The 17,024-nt window shown below is 37.5% G+C and overlaps 1 protein-coding gene across 1 annotated transcript in view; it reads left to right on the top strand.

Moving 5' to 3' along the window:
- Positions 1 to 16,724, top strand: part of DCAF13 (DDB1 and CUL4 associated factor 13) — a 28,133-nt gene extending 11,409 nt beyond the window's left edge. Inside the window, exons 7-11 of the mRNA XM_054815098.1 lie at positions 765 to 847; positions 3,879 to 4,043; positions 7,471 to 7,606; positions 15,072 to 15,235; positions 16,170 to 16,724. Of these exons, the coding sequence (XP_054671073.1) occupies positions 765 to 847; positions 3,879 to 4,043; positions 7,471 to 7,606; positions 15,072 to 15,235; positions 16,170 to 16,257 (636 nt within the window). The 3' untranslated portion in view covers positions 16,258 to 16,724. The remainder of the gene's footprint in view (positions 1 to 764; positions 848 to 3,878; positions 4,044 to 7,470; positions 7,607 to 15,071; positions 15,236 to 16,169) is intronic.
- Positions 16,725 to 17,024: the final 300 nt, after the last annotated feature.

Here is a 17,024-nt window from a genome sequence, read left to right as displayed (position 1 = left end):
GAAGGGTGTTATTAGGCTGTCATCAGCTGCCTTCCTCTCACTTCAAGGCAGACTGGCCCCTTTGTAGCCATATGCTTATTAGCAGCAAGCAAATCTTACAAGTGTGTAGAAAATACACTGCTAATACGGTGGTAATGGTGAGTAGATTACAACACAGTAGCTTCTACATACATTGCTTGGCACTTCAACAAGAAATGGCAAGTGTCCTGGAGGATTCATGAACTGCAATTTCAGAGATAAAATAATGAAGGGATAGTAATAACTAGGAAAACATAAAAATGTTATAATAGCTTTGCAAATGCTGGTGCACAGCATCAATTAATGACTATATCCCTTGAAATAACCATTTAATTAGGTGTGTTTATAGAATCTTTAAGGTTGGAAAAGACCTCTAAGATCATCAAGTCCAATAGATTACTTAACTAAAGGTTCCTGTAAATATGAAGTGAATTTTTTCAGAAGTTCCACGTTTACATGTTGACCACTAACGTTTGCATGTTAAATGATGACTTAGAAGAATTTGCTTCTAAGATGACTTACAGGGGAAAATTTAATTGTTGTGTACCACAAAGCAGTGAGCATATGATGAAGGACAGGAATTTCTCGAGTTCCAATTCTAACACTGCTAAGGAAACATTCTGTCATGTCACTGTTCCGCTGTCTCAATTCTGTAAAGTGCTTCCCTCCAGTAGTATAGGAAGTTTTGAACTGTAGGGAGTATTTTACTGCCTATAACAAGGTAGCAATGTGTAAATATCTTTCAGGTTATCTTGAACATGAGGACAAATACACTGTGTTGGAACCCCATGGAAGCTTTCATTTTTACTGCAGCAAATGAAGATTACAAGTAAGTGTGGCCTTGCTTTTTGATAATCCTGATCATTTTAATCTGTATCTTGGTGATTTATCATAGTGCTAAAATGAATTTTTTTTAAAAAACTACCTAAACTCTACATTTGAATTACTTAAGTAATAACCTAGAGAATTATAGGCTCACTGATTTAAAAAAAAAAAAAAAATTGATAGTAGACTGCCTCTTTCTCTGTATTTCAGTACCTGGGGTGGAAAAAGCAGTGTAACTTAGAAAAAATGTCGCTGAACCAGTGCAAGTGTAACTTGTAATGGGACCTGGAAAATAAGTACTATTGGTCCAAACTGAGGCAATATAAGTGTTTATTTTCTTGCCAGCTCTTGTGACGCTTGATATATTGTACTGATCAGCTATTTTGATGAGAACGTTTCTTTAAAAAAAAAATAAATTAAAAAAATGTAATCTTTTATGAAACGGTTCCAGAGAGTGCAATACTTATCCTTTCAATGTCTCAGAGTAATTTTTTACTTTTGAACAGTACTATTCATGTGAATAGCTAATCTGATATTGAAAAAGCTGTCTCTTCAAAACTAGGCCACTGCAAAATGTGCTCCATATCCTTTTTCCCAAGAAGTCAGTGATCTAACAATAGATCACTGTTTTCTTCTAGAACATATACATTTTATCACTTATCTTAAGGCTGTTTTTCCAAGGAAGTGGAATCTGACCCAGACCTTGAAAGGGAGTGTTGTATCTCATGTACTGCTTTTCACCTATTTTGGTTATGGTATGGTAAGGCTACCTAATCTGTTTGTTTATACATTTTTTATATTTTTTTCTTTGATAAACTAAAAGTGTTAGCTGTTACTGTCAGGAGAAATTGTCCTCTTGAAAACTGAAGCAGTTAGTATAAGCACAATGGCAAATGTATATATCAACAATGCACATGCAAGTGTTAGCTGATTCTATGTAGCAGTGGTTTTGAATATGATGCTAGCATACTTTTTCTTAGGGAATTTAGAAGGAAAAAGCAATAGTTGCCAATAAACTATTGAATAAGAGACATTGAATTAATTCCAATTATGCATTCATCTGCAGCAAAGAGGGTCAGAAACCTGCTAAATTACAAATTTTAAATATAGTAGTTCTAAAATAGTATATATCTTAAGCATGTTTCATTAAATGCTTTGTAAAGCACGTTTACTTATTGGCACTAGACAAATTAATGACCTACTCGGTTACTATGCCTTGCTATGTATTGATGGGCTTGTTGATTCAAAGGGAGTACAGGTAGAGCTCACCTGAGCTTTGAAGTGCGTAAGAGCAAACCAGCTGTGGTCCAGCAGCTATGTGTTTATTTTTAATGTAATGTTTTTCTACAGATAATGTGCTTGTATCTCCATGTATTGAAGGACCAAGCTTTCCTTGGACTCCTGCATTGTCTGGCCTAAAGACAGTTAGGCTGTAGGAAAGGGTGCTAACCAAATGGGAACTTCAGAGTAGACTCTGAATTACTAGGAGTTCCCAATATGGGAATATTGTGGTGGGTTGACCCTGGCTGGAGGCCAGGTGCCCACCAAAGCTGCTCTATTGCTCCCCCTTCTCAACTGGACAAGGGAGAGAAAAATATAATGAAAGGCTCATGGGTCGAAATAAGGACAGGGAGAGATTGTTCACCAATTACTGTCACAGGCAAAACAGACTCAACTTAGAAAAAACAGAGTAGAGCAATGAGAAATAAACCCAAATCTTAAAACACCTTCCCCCACCCCTCCCTTCTTCCCAGGCTCAACTTCATTCCCGAATTCTCTTCCTCCTGCCCCCCCAGTGGCACAGGGGGACGGGGAATGGGTTTTGTGGTCGGTTCATCACACGTTGTCTCTGCCGCTCCTTCCTCCTCAGGGGGAGGACTCATCACACTCTGCCCCTGCTCCAGTGTGGGGTCCCTCCCACAGGAGACAGTCCTCCATGAACTTCTCCAACGTGAGTCCTTCCCATGGCCTGCAGTTGTTCATGAACTGGTCCAGCGTGGGTTCTCTCTCCACAGGGTGCAGACCTTCAGGAACAGACTGCTCCAGCATGGGTCCCCCACGGGGTCACAAGTCCTGCTAGCAAACCTGCTCCAGTGTGGGCTCCTCTCCACAGGTGCTGCCAGGAGCCTGCTCGAGCACGGGCTTCCCATGGGGTCACAGCCTCCTTCAGGTGCCTCCACCTGCTCCAGCATGGGGTCCTCCATGGGCTGCAGGTGGACATCTGCTCCACCATGGACCTCCCTGGGCTGCAGGGGCACAGCCTGCCTCACCATGGCCTTCTCCATGGGCTGCAGGGAAATCTCTGCTCCAGTGCCTGGAGCACCTCCTCTTCCCCCTTTTGCACTGACCTTGGTGTCTGCAGAGTTTCTCACATCTTTTCTCTCTGACTGCAAAAGCTCCCACTAGGTTTTTTTTCCCCCTTCTTAACTCTGTTATTCCAGAGCCGCTGTTGCTGATGAGCTCGGCCTTGGCCAGCGGTGGGTCCATCTTGGAGCTGACTGGCATTGGCTCTATCAGGCACAGGGGAAGCTTCTAGCAGCTTTTCACAGAAGCCACCCCTGTAGCCCCCCACTACCAAAACCTTGCCATGCAAACCCAATACAAATATCTAGAAACCTTGCAGAGTTGAGAGGCTTGCTATAATGATTCAGTGATGCTTGTCCAAGTTCAGGTTATATGCTTACATCTGAAGATGGAGTAAAGGAGGACAGTGTGGGTGGTTGGAGAGAGAGGTTTGGTCAGTGACCCATGAACAGATGATGAAGGGAACAGTGCAGACTGTTCTTTGACAGTGAGCAAGAAATCTAGGTCTGATCCAGTAACTAAAGCATCTGGTTAACTAACTTTTTTCAAGCCCTAAACAATGTATCATTCTTTCTTTTCATGTGTTATGAGCAGTTTTATAGAGTTGCCTCTGCTATATGGGTCTACCCTTAAGTGTGGTTTACGCATGATTAAAGTAGTTGTTCAGCATAAAAGTACTATTTAGTTAAGAGTTGTTAAGATACTAAGCTGTTGGTGTATTTATTTTAAAGCTTGTATACTTTTGATATGCGCTTTCTTGAATCACCTGTGATGGTGCACATGGATCACGTGTCTGCTGTTCTTGATGTGGATTATTCACCCACTGGAAAAGAATTTGTCTCTGCCAGCTTTGATAAGTCTGTCCGCATTTTTCCTGTAGACAAAGGTCACAGCAGGTGAGTGATTTTACACCTTTGTTGCTTGCTGTCATTCATTCCAGTGACCTCCCTCTCTAGTCCTCAGAATTCTTCATTCATTCATTAACATCTTCACTGGGGCATTCACTTCTGTGAATATTGAAATCTTACTCTGTGTGTAATTTGAGATTGACAGGTCGTGTAGTTGACATAATTCTGGAGTATGTATTAGGGTAGAACTTCTTCTTAACAGATAGCAGTACTTATGCAGTTTTGGATTAAAACTAGTCGATGATTGTGCTTGAGTGTACTCATTTGTATTTTACCAAGATGAATCTCATTTTATTTCCCTCTATAGGTATCTTCAATGTTTTTAGGTCACTTTGTACTGTATCTGTCACCACTTAAGTTTGCAGTGCCTTACACATTATAGCATTTGGTTTTCTAGGGACTGTCTTCATCCTATATGGATGATTGCTAAAGACATTATGTGAAAAGCATTTTTCTATGAATTCCTCAGTATAAGTCTGGGACACTTTTGTGATCTGTTTCAGTATGCTTATTACCTTTTGGTCATATTTTGTTAACCGGGTTTTGATTCATGTGACAATGCTTTGAATACAATTCACTTTAAATTAGTTTTTCATGTAAGATTTCATAAGGCAGTGTATTAAATATTTTGCTGAAGTACAGATTGCATCTACTGTGTCTCCATTATTTTTTTTTCAGTTTGATGAAAATTGAAGCAAGTTATCAGATCTGTCTGGTATCATTTGTTTTTCATAAACCTACCTTCATTATTCTCTGTTGTCAGTTCTTCCCTTTTTTTTTATTCCTTTATTCTAACTTTATTTTACTTGTAGTTGCTTTCCTTTCTCCAACCTCGGCTCCCCAAAAAGTTGCTACTAAGTCAAGTTCTAGGTGGTTTGCGGGGTGGAAATGTTGAAATATTGATTGGGGGAGGAGTATATTTTTATTATTGATGCATTTATGTATGCATTATTCAACATAACTGTTTGTGTGCTCCTATACTGCATTAAAGATGGAGAGGGCCTGTATACATTTTCCTTTGTATGTAATCTACAAGTAGTTTTCATTTTCTTCCTGTCTTGAAATGATATTTTAAATGTAATTAGGTATTGCAGTTCCTTTGTGGGTTTGTTTTGATTTTATTTTTTTTATTCTTGTATTATTAAACAATATGGTTAGGAGCTCCTGTGTTCTACAGATTTTCTTTTCTATGTAATAGTTCACAAAAGTGGTGATATACAAAGTTAAAGCACATAATTGGGGGGAAGTTTGCAGACCCTGTAATGCAACAGTAAAAGACTTTATTCCACATTATAGCAGATTGTTGCCAAGGCCCGTGGAAGCAATTTTCCTCTTTGGTTCCCCTTTTTTCCCCTTCTGTGCAGTGACCATAAATCTAGTGAGGCAAAGCCTTACAAATAAAGAATGTAGCCTCATATAGGTGCACTGGGGCATCCAAGGACACTTAAAATTCTTTAGAAGCTGGGCTTTTTCAGAATTGCACAGTTGAAATGAATCCCATGGAATGGAGAAAAGTCTCCAAACGGAAGATCTGATCTCGGTTGGAAAACTGAGAGGGCGCTTAGGAGTATCTGTAAACAAGGATCCTGATGGTATTCCAGTTTTGACTTTTGAGCTTCTGTCAGTCTGAAAAACTCCTGATTTCCATTGCTTTCTATTTTATTTTAAATTGAAAATTTAAATTAGGAAATTGATTAGCCATAAGAAATAAGATTTATTATGAAGTTTATTAAATTTAGTAAATTCTTGGTAAACAGAACCAGATGTCTGTGCGAATTTTTAAAATGACAGATCCAGGTTGTTTAGCTATGTTTTGTGTGTTTTCCTTTCCCTGAGAAAGATACTTAATAACTTGCGATGACAGCAACAGGAGAGACAAAGGCTGAAAATTCAGAGTAAGGGAAGGAAAAGTACTTAGTTCCCCAAAGGTGGGTGAAGAAAAGCTTTGTTACTGAGCCAGATAGTAAAATGGAAGTAAACATAAAAATGCTTATGAAAATGCGTAATGTGCACACATGCTATTAAACATCAGCATCAGTAAAAGAAATTATGTGAGTGTTAACGTTTTCTGAAGGTCGTTGTGCTTAGTCTTCCACATGGCTGTTCTTGTAGAGCATCACTTGAGTGTGAATTACAAGAGGTAATTAAGCTTACTGAAGCTTATTTAAGGTGATATATTGATTACTTTTGTTTTTTTCACAACCCCTCTAGCTCAACCCCAGTTTAATTTTTCCACGTGTCTTGAATAGGTGGTGTTTCCATATTTCCTTTCTATTACTGCTTGGATTTTACTTTTAAAAAAAAAAAAACCAAAAACCAAAACCACTAGTCCATTAGCTGCAATGTGTGACTGATATACCAAAGGAGTGGGTATTAGTGGACAATAAGTAGGCCTTACTTATTCTTCACCTTTAGAATGCTAATAAATAATTAAAATTATGAGAAAAGTATACTTAGTCCTGTATTTTTATAGCAGAAATAAAAGAATAAATATTATTCTGCTTGTTTGGTACATACTTAATGAAAACTAGATAAGAGTTTAAATATTGGTTTAAATGTAACATGTAGAAACATTTTTCAACACATGCCAGCACTTGTGAGTCCTTTTTTTTACTGGCTGATATTTCTTGTTGAGTTCTTGTTTGCAGGATGGAGACTTTTCTTTTCGTTTTTAGGGTTTTAAAATTTTTCCTACGAGTCCTTTAGATAATAAGCCCATTTTTGGGGAAGGGAGGGAAATCACAATACCAGTCCACCGCCATGTCATAAATGGGCAGCTGGAGGGGTTTATTTACTGTTCTCTTTCTTATTCGTAACGGTGGTGTCAGATTCTTTGGCACCCATTCTTCTGCATTCCCATTCTGTAATGCTTGATCGGTGTAACAGCATATTAGTGAAAATGATTTCAGGAACAGTATGCATATTGCACTGTATACCCAAGGCATGTTTTGCAAAAAGAGTTATTCTTTATTTACTGTAATTTCTATTGTGAGACACTGGCACAGGTTGCCCAGAGAAGCTGTGGATGCCCCCTCAAGTGTTCAAGGCCAGGTTGGATGGGGCTTTGGGCAACCTGGTCTAGTGGAGGGTGTCCCTGCTCATGGCAGGGAGGTTGGAACTAGATGGTCTTTAAGGTCCCTTCCAACCCAAACCATTCTATGATTCTATGGTTCTATGATAGCACTTATTTAAAAAGCATCTTATCCTAGGCGATCCTTTATCAGTCTAACCATCACACTTTATTTGAATGTCTTTATATACATTTAAGGTCAGCACAATGTTTAAAAATCAGATTTTAAAACTAACAAAAGAATAAAAAGTTTTGCCTTGAACAGAATGCTTTCTGCTATTTGAAAGGTAATGTTGGTGGGAGAAGTGATGATAGATCATTTAAAAATGTTTCTCTTTGCTTTAGGGAGGTATATCATACAAAACGAATGCAGCATGTCATCACTGTAAAATGGACTTCAGATAACAAATATATTCTGTGTGGCTCAGATGAGATGAATATTCGTCTGTGGAAAGCTAATGCTTCTGAAAAACTGGGAGTGGTAAGAGTTGCATTTTGCTTTTCGTTATCACAAGACATTTGGGGGTTTTGTTGTTATTACAACTGGTTAGCCTATTCAACTTCTAAAAACTTGTTTCTAAAGGGAAAATGTAAAATTAAGAATTTGACATCAGCACTGATGTGCAGTGTAGCTCATTGCATTTACTGCAGCTTATAGTAATAAAGTTACATGCCTCATTGCTACACAAGGTGACTTTTTTTGGGTCTTGTTTAATGTAAACAGTAATCATCAGTTCTACCTAAACTAATTAGAGTGTTTTACTTAGGTGGTACAGGTGAGAATTCATCTCTTTGCACTAGAGAAAAAGAAAAACATTATGGTTTGCCATACATAAGTCATTCTACTGAAGCTTAGGGTTACTACTTTTAAAAAATTCTCATCAGCATGCGACTGGTTCATGTGCAGTTCATACCGTGATAAGCATATGCATTGTAAAATAGTCCATTTTCACCGATGGATGCATAACTGAGATTGCCCACTTGATAGCTGAGAGTTAAATAGGTTAAGGACAAACTAGTGTGGTGTCTGAAGTCCATTTAATTCAATGTAAGTCAGTTTGGTTGAAGTGTTCCTAGTAGGAACAGCCATCAGTCTAATTAGATACATGTCTTTTCAGTTATACTTCTTCAAATGTTTATGTATAGACAAAGCCAAAATGTTCTATTACAGTTACCACTTGCATATATTCATCTGCAAAGTTGTATTAAAGTATTGAATGACTTTGGAGAATGAATTTGACACTTTGTCTGCTGGGAGTAATCCCTTTATGTTGCTTTATATTGTTATGGTATTTTGGAGGTGCTTACATTGCTTTTTCTGAGCCCATCAGCATAGCTGTCAAATAATGCTTGGGGGAATTTCTATTTGACGTTGTGAAAGATTGAGAGGGGAGGAGAGGGAAGCTGTAATTCAGAGAATATTGTACAGTTAAGGGGATGGATCTATTGCATAGTTAAGTCTAGGGCTGCTTGTGTTTACCAAATGCTCCATCAAGTTACAGTATCTGTGTAGGAGGGAAGTGGAGCGGAGCTGGGATAGGTGGCAGGTGAAGGGAGTACTTAGGGCTACCAACGAGGAATGGGATCATTCATGGACTGTTGCATGTGCACTGTGAAGCACTGGATATGGAGTAGCACAGCTAAAACAATGTGTGTATCTTTAGCTATGGCCCACCATAAGTATTTGGAAGTCCTATTATTTTTCTCGTCTTTGCTGTAGAGCTATAGATAAAAAATCCACGACTTTGTAGCCTGTACACTGTTTATGTTTACATATGTTTACAGTCTACACAAGAAACTACTATTTCAGTTGAATTTCGTTAATGGAATAACTTTTTTGTTGAGGGTGCTATTTTTTTTTCCTGTACTGAATTGATTCTTGGGATTTTCCCATGTAGTGCTTCAGTCAAACACTTAAATATCTCAGTCCCATACTTGCTAATTCCAAGGACTCCACAAAGCTCACTGTAGACTTTACTTTTTGATTTAACTTTTATGTTGAATTTGCTTAGACAGTGTGGTTTTGGGCAGAAATATTACTTGTTTTCCTCTTACTGTATCCGTATGCTCGTGGCAACGCCCTTTTCACCTAGTTTTATAGTATTAATTGAAAATTTCTCTCTTTATTCACTATATTCTTAGTGAGAGAGCATGCTGGCTCTAAGATGTTGTTCTATAACAGAATTGCCTGATATTTTTGACATGCATTACTCTGTGCCCTTTGTGTGAAGGACAAGTGGGTAAAAAGAATGTCGAAAATACTATTTTAATATAGAATGATGCTTAATATTTTCAGGTGTGAACAGAAAAGTCACTCTATTGACTACTAGGTGGCATTGGCTCCTTTTCTTATGAAAGAGTAAAGAATCTTGGCTCTGGGAAGTAATAGGCAAACTCCTGCATCATAGAAGTACTGCGTACCAAAAGGACAACTTAGCTGTTGTTTAAGTATTCAAAATGTTGAATGGTAAATTACCTTCTGCTGTTTTCTGTAGTATTTGCATCAGTGAAAACTGGGCATGGATGGGCCTAAAAAAGGCACTACCAATTATGAGTTTCGGGTGTTGAATGTCGTCTGCACATGAATACTTTTGTCTTCCTTGACCTGACAGCGAATCTTACATAAAATAGCCTGTCCTTTTTTTTTTCTCCTGTTTGTAAGTACGGTGTTTCTGCTTGCCACACCTCTTGGAGGCTGCGCATACGGTTCAGTTCTGCTGTTGTGAGATCCTACAAATACAGCTTTTGTGGTGTGCACGCGTGTAAGGGTTTGTAAGCATTTCTGTCAAAGCTCTTTGGCTATCAGCTCACGAGAACTAAGTCAATAGCTAACTATAACACACAGCTCAAGTGGCATGTGATTTGTTGTTTTTGTTTAATTTTTTTGTTTGTTTTGGGGGTGTTTTTTCCTATCAAAAATGAAAGTCATCCCATCATTTAAAAGACAAAACTTGTCATCCTGTCTTAAAAAAAACAAACCTTGCAGCATCAAAAGATATCTTGAGGAACCAAAATTATTTAGAAATACAGGAAGAACTTAAAAGGGACATAGTGAAACTGCTGTCATTTTACATGGATGATGCTAATGAACTTGTAAAGAATTATGTTATAATAAGAAGAGATAATCTTTCACATCCCCATATCTTCTGTGGAAATGTGTTCAAGCATGATGGTGTCGAAACCTTGAATTTAGCAAGATGCTGAATTTGGATATTAAATTAGTAACTGTCTGAAGCTGCTACAGTTGTTAAATTTTTGGTTTTTTTAGAAGCACTATGAAATTTTATTTTTCAGATGTTTAGAGAGTAATTGTTGCTAATAGGACTTAAGAGTGGAACCCTTATGGCTTACCATGTTCTTGGATATACCTTGGAAATGTTGCTTGGATTCAGGCAACTGTGCCAATCCTTGTTTGATCCAACCTGGTAGTTCCTGTGATTCTTAACGTTGCAACTGTTAATGGCTATTTATTAGGTTCCACTGTTTTTCTTTAGTACCTGCTCCTTTTTTAGAAGATTGATGTTCTTATCTTCACAGACATATGCTTGCTCATTTTATAAATGTCCAGTTTTTCCATAGTCTGGCTATTTTTTGAACACTTTGAATATTCAAAGCTGAACATTCAGTAATTCTGTCGGAAGTGTCAGAATGTCTTAAATGCTTAGTTGCTTGGTCTGCTATTTTTCTTTGCTGAGAAGATTTGATTGAATGACTCATCCAAAGGTCACTGTATTTCTGATAAAATGCTAACATCTTGTAATACATTGTATTTTAAGACGGATATTTTTGGGGTGGGGTGGATGGAATCCAGCATCCTGAAAGAAAAAGAAAAATGGTAATCAAACTTTTTTTTTTCTTTGAGTACTTAGTTGTTTTTAGCATTGCTGGGTTCCAAGGAAGTTGTAGTGAATATACAGTGCTTATGTTGTGACTGATGAACATTTATCCAGTTGGAAAGTTGTACTTTCTGAACCGTGGCTACCCTTGCAGTCATCAGTTCTGACATGCATGTTTCTTCTGGATTTTAATATATTTGGCATCGCACTCATAATTCAAAATCAGTGAAACATTAAAGTAAGAATAGAAGTCTCTGGAGGAGCCAGAGGCATGCTGTGTCTCCACTCCACTGACAGTTAAGTCTGCAAGGTTTTACATAGTGGTAAAAAACCCCAGTTCTCTCTGGAGCTACTGCAGAAGTTGCTTTAAAATAATTTGCAATGTTTAGTTTTTTCAGTAAAAATTGATTAAATAATAAATGTTATTAAATAGGACTTAACAGGTGTTATTTTTAAAGCAGTAAACATCTAGCTCTGCATGTCCAGAAGCAAAAGACTCAGTTAAACAAGATCTGCGCTCAGAGTTCTTAGAGTGTAAATGCTTAGTAACATTACTTCTGTGAGTAACAGGTGCAAAATTTCTCTGTTACATTTCCAAAGTAGTTAAGAATTAGAGCACTGGACAATTGAAGAAGAAAATTTTCTGCTTGGGAATGATTTGTATTTTAGAAGTGTGAAACTAGCATGAGGAGTGACTGTAAGAGTAGTGGAGCATAGGTTTGCTGCTTTCTTACAAGATGCAGAAATAAGAGCTTTTGAGTGAGGACTGAAAAAGGAGAAAGTGCGGTTACAAGTCTTGGTTTTTGATCTAGCAAAGTGCATTAGCAGGAGTGCATCAAAGCTGTCTAAGTAATTGTATAGTCTTTCAGTCTGCTTCTAGTATACAGTTCCATTTTGTGAGATAAGGCTGATAACAAGCAGTACCAGATATTGTGTGACATGACATTATTTTCATAGTGATTTTTGGGATACAGTGCACATGTAACTTCATCCCTTTAGCTATGATTCTGTGCTTTTAACATTTATATTACTTTTCTTTTTTGTCATCTATTTAGATGTAAAGAAGCCATACAGTTTTGGTCCAAGGAAACAATGAGTAATAAACTTTATGGCAATAAATTTAGGAAGGTGTTTTCAGCACAGCAATAGAAAAAAAATAAAGACAAACCATGGTGTAGAAAACTGCTGGGATGCGTTTGCATTCTAAAAATGTTGCGTCTGTGCTGTCTGCCCTAACCTAGAAGGGCAACCTGGACAGGATAGATAAACAGCCATTTCATATTCTCATGCTGAATTACAGGAATCTTAATAGTGTGGAGTTTTAAATACTGCACAGTACAAATACAGCCCTCTTTAACAGGAGAATTTTTTTGTTAAAGGTGGTTTTAGCTCTTCAATCAGGTTTCTGGAAAAATGCTTACCTTCCTTCTGCTTAATGGGAAAAATAACCAGCCTCTTTCATCTGGAGGGAGGAGAGAGGCATGGGCAGTTTACTCGAGGACACATTTTCCTATTGCTGATAACTTGGTTGCATTTTAGAGTTCTTTGTCCTCCTTTTTCACTCTAGGTATTTGCTGTGAAGTGCTGTTGTGGTAATAGTACAAATCAGCTGTCTTTCTGCCACACAATTCCTATTTCCCTCATATAGGAAGTTGCACATTCACTTTTGGAATGTACAAAAAAAGGGTCATATGTCATCTTTGAGCATGTCTTCCACTTACGATGTCATATAAATCCTAATTTATTATATTGTAGGTGTTCTAGTCCCTGTATACAAGCTCTGTAATCCTGCTAAATCGTGCTATGTTTACGGCATCTTCTCCAGCTCAAAGCAGAATGGGCAGTAATGCCATTCTCTTCAGTTGTTGACCTTGTCCTTTGTAAAATGACTTGCACGAGAGAGGTTGGAATTCAGTGCATTGTTGCAGTCTGCTTTCTTAGCTATTGGCTGTCTCTCATCAATAGACAGAAACTTGTCATTACTGCAAAATTTTTTTTACCGTCATGTAGAGATGGGTGGACTTAGCGCAGGCTGGTATATGGGGAGTTGGCATTGTGTAGTTGGATGGAAATTCACCAGCTGCATGCCTTTCTGTACACCACATTACACGTAAAAATGGAATCAGACTCAAACATAACCACCTTTAAATCTATATTAATTTTTTAAATAAGATATCTTGGATGTATCTTTAATTTACAGATTCACCTCTTGTCTGTATAATCATCAAGGTTATACTAAATCAGCAGCAATTTGTTCTCCTTAAATTAAAGGAAAAATCATTGCATTTAATTAAAATAAAAGCTCTTTAATTTGGATTATGTTGGCAGTTTTCTGCAGAGTGGGAACACCTGGGATTTATTGAGAGTGAACCAGCTATTCAGGCTGGCTTGCTAGAATGAGTTTCAGTAAAGGGTGGTGTATGTGTCTTAGTTTTAGTGGGTTAAGATTGTAAAATGTACTCACTTGAAATTTGAGAGGTTGTGATAACTGTAAGTAAAGCAGAGGGATTTCTCTTTTTACAAATAAGAAGGTGTGGAGAAACAAGATCTCTCATGCCTGAATGGGAATTTTCTGAGTGATGAGCAACTCTGCATCTGGTACCTGGTTTCTTTATTGTCCCAAAGGAGAAACTCCTTTTCCTTATGTTTTATTAATACTTGCTGTCAGACCATTAATGATATTTCAGACCAAAATTATCTGAGTATGATATTTATTTTTTCAGAATTCATGAAATATTCTAACAGGAGTCACTTCTAAAAGTGACCTCCAGACTGGAGAAGAAATAGCTGATTGCTGATTTCAAAGGGGGGGAAAAAAGCATGTTTCATAATAATGTAGGTGGAATTTCCAAATTTTCGTGTGTAATAAAGTTGTTGGTTTTGTTACTGCTTTCTTTTTGTTGTTAGTGTTTGAAATTCAGGTTCTGTTTTTTCTTGAGAAAGTAAATTAGTAAAACTGAGTCATTAGCAAAGCTGAATAAATAGAAGTTATCTGAACTATTGTTTTGCTTTTAATACATTAAGCTCAAGTAGTAGTGGATGAAATAAATGCGGAAGGGCAAAAAAACTTGTGCCACTTTGAAAATGTGAAGGGTTTTAAAATGTCTAAAGTGTTAGAGTTATATAGTGTATTTTGGGCAGGAGGGTAGAAAGGATAGGATTATGTTCTGTTAATATTTAATATTAACAGACCTTCTGTTTATATGAAGGCTCACCAGTCTGAAATGCAACTTGATCAAATTCAAAATATAGAGACACTGATATTCCTCATGAAGCAGTGCATGCTTTAAACAAAACCACAGCGCACACAGGATTTTTTTTTTTCCTTCTGATAAATAAGCATTAGGGCTAAAGGAAATGTGCCTAGTTGAAAAAAATATCCTGTGTAGGTTAGCCGTCAGGAAAAAGCATTTCTTACTTTCAGTGTTTCTAATGGTGGCTCAGACCATCATAATTTTAAACGTGGATAAAATTAAAGTCTTTTGCGATATTACTAGCTCACCTGTATTTCATGTGTTTGTGATACTAAGATATTTTTAGCTGCCTGATGAAAGTTGGAAGTCCCTGTGTGCCATAGAGTCAAGCTAATACTTGAAATCTGATACGTGCACTGTGCTTCCTAATGGATCAAGGTGCTGGCTAAGATTTAGGCCACCTGAAGAGCTGTCTGTAAAGCTGTTCATGAAGACAATTCATTTATAGTGTTCGTACTTACACTGGCTAGTGATTAAAATGCCTGCAAATCTTCGTTTCACAGCAAAAGTTGATCAGCAGCAGCAGTTAGGAAAGCAGGCAGACTCCGATCAAAGATGTTTTACTGTCAGCTATTTCTATTCTCTCTTGTTTTCTCTACAGCACACTGAAATCTGATTTTCAGGGAGTAAATTCAGTTACTTCATTGAACTTGGAAACCGATAATGTTTTGTGTTTAAGCATTGGGGTATTGTTGAAATTGTAGGTTTTTAATACCCTAATTCTGAAGTTCCTGTGGTTACAGCCATTTGCTAGAAGGAAGCCATTTGAATTAAAAGTTTTGTTTTGTAGAGAAAATCGTGACAGTTAAAGCCCTGTTCTTTTGTAACATGCTTGTCTGTCTTGTTTTCCCCATAGCTTGCACCACGAGAGAAGGCAGCTATGAATTACAATCAGAAGCTAAAGGAGAAGTTCCAGTATCACCCAAAGATCAGACGCATAGCTCAACACCGTCACTTGCCTAAAAGTATATATTGCCAAGTTAAGGAGCAACGTATCATGAGAGAAGCTCGTCGGCGAAAGTATGTCTTCTACTTCTGGCTTTGTTTTCTCTTGGTCTTAATAAAATGTATCACTGCAGTGCTGTAGCAGTGGTGCGTGGGAGGGATAGAGCTACAGTGTGTGGGAGGAACAAATATGAGCTATGTTTAACATCTGAATGAGTGAACATGAACTACTGGATTGATTAACCTTTGATTATAAGGAAAATGTAGACGAGAGCCAGGAGCAGTGAGAACTGGCTGCTTCCCAAAAGTCCACTGAAGAAATGAGAGCAAATACCATGTTGGAAGGAGCCACAATGCTCTGTTAAGCATGACATGATGCAACATTGCAATGGAAACAGAATGGAGTGTTTTCTGTGTTTGGAGGCTTTTTTGTTTTTGTTTTGGGGTTTTTGTGGTTGTTTTTTTTAATGCCAGACTCCAAGATGAGTGTTTACTGTCACCTGGATCATTGCTATATTGGAATTTCTAGGAGCAGAAGGTGACATACTTTGCTGTAGCCATTAAATTAACAGTAAAACCAAAAAGTGGTGGGGTTTAGTCATCTTTCTCAGCTGAAAGACTCTATAAACTTGAGCAGCAAATCCTGTTGACAACAAGTAAGCTGAGCTCCTAAAAAGAGGATTGATTTGAAACTTTTCTAAATTAGTGTCATGGTTTAACCCCAGTCATCAACTAAGCCCCACACAGCCACTTGCTCGCTCCCCCCATGCAGGACGAGGGAGAGAATCGGAAGAGTAAAAGTGAGAAACTTTTGAAGTTTTATTTTTCAAAGGGACAATCCTTCTTCTGAAAGGAGGAAGTATGGGGCTTTGGATTAATAAAAGCAGAGCAATTCTTAGCTTATTTTTTAATTGTGGGATATCTCTGTTAGTAGCCTAAGGAGGAGGCTAATATTAGTTAAATCTTTGTGCTGACTACTGAACTTCATTTTCCTGTTTTTTGTTTCTAGGGAGCTGAATCGTCGGAAGCACAGCAAACCAGGATCTATGCCATTTGTGTCAGAGAGGAAGAAGCATATTGTGGCAGTAGTGAAATAATTGTCTTCACGTGTACAAAATGTCACAATGAAAGAAAATGTCACTATTGAATGAATCCACTGTACAAAATTTGATGGGACATTGGTAAGACAGCGTATGGCTCCAGAAACATGGCTTTTCTTTGAAGTATACACATGCTCTGGTTTCTCAAGTCATCGTCTGCTTTGGGTAGTCATAAGAATTGGCCCTGTAATCTTTTATTGCCATTTGCCTGTCTGATGTTACTGGCCCAGCGCTGTGTACTGCAGTGGAGTTTGACCCTTTTGATATAAGCAGGTAACTTGGAAGTTGGTGGAGGGTATCTGTAGTTCCAATCCTATTCCTTGGTACCATTACTACAAAAGAAGGATGAAATCAATTCAGATTTGTCAGAGGCACAAAAACCTTCTCCATACAGATTTATAAAACCAGTTGTCCTTACGTTTGGTTTTTTAAACAAATCTAATAAAGTAACTAAGTGACCTTAAGGCAATGGACTAGATCTTGATTATTCCAACTGACAAATATACTGCATTATACTTACTACAATACTACGTATTATTTTTCTTTTATGGAAAAGGAATTCAACGGGTTTCTCAGACATTTGTAAACATATTTATAGTTTTGTTCTGTGTTCTTAACTAATATTACATGACTTGACAAAACTTCAGACTGTTGAAGTTGCTAATATGAGTAATAGCATAGTTGAATAAATATCTTTTTTCTTTAGCTTATTTAAAGCTGCTAAAATCTGGATGAAAGATGACATAAAGCCCTTTCTTTTAAGT

The sequence above is a fragment of the Grus americana genome, chromosome 2 (assembly GCF_028858705.1).
Source record: "Grus americana isolate bGruAme1 chromosome 2, bGruAme1.mat, whole genome shotgun sequence".
NCBI lineage: Eukaryota > Metazoa > Chordata > Aves > Gruiformes > Gruidae > Grus > Grus americana.
The sequence above is the reverse complement of the archived record's forward strand: the minus strand, read 5'-3'. Positions and strand labels throughout refer to the sequence as shown.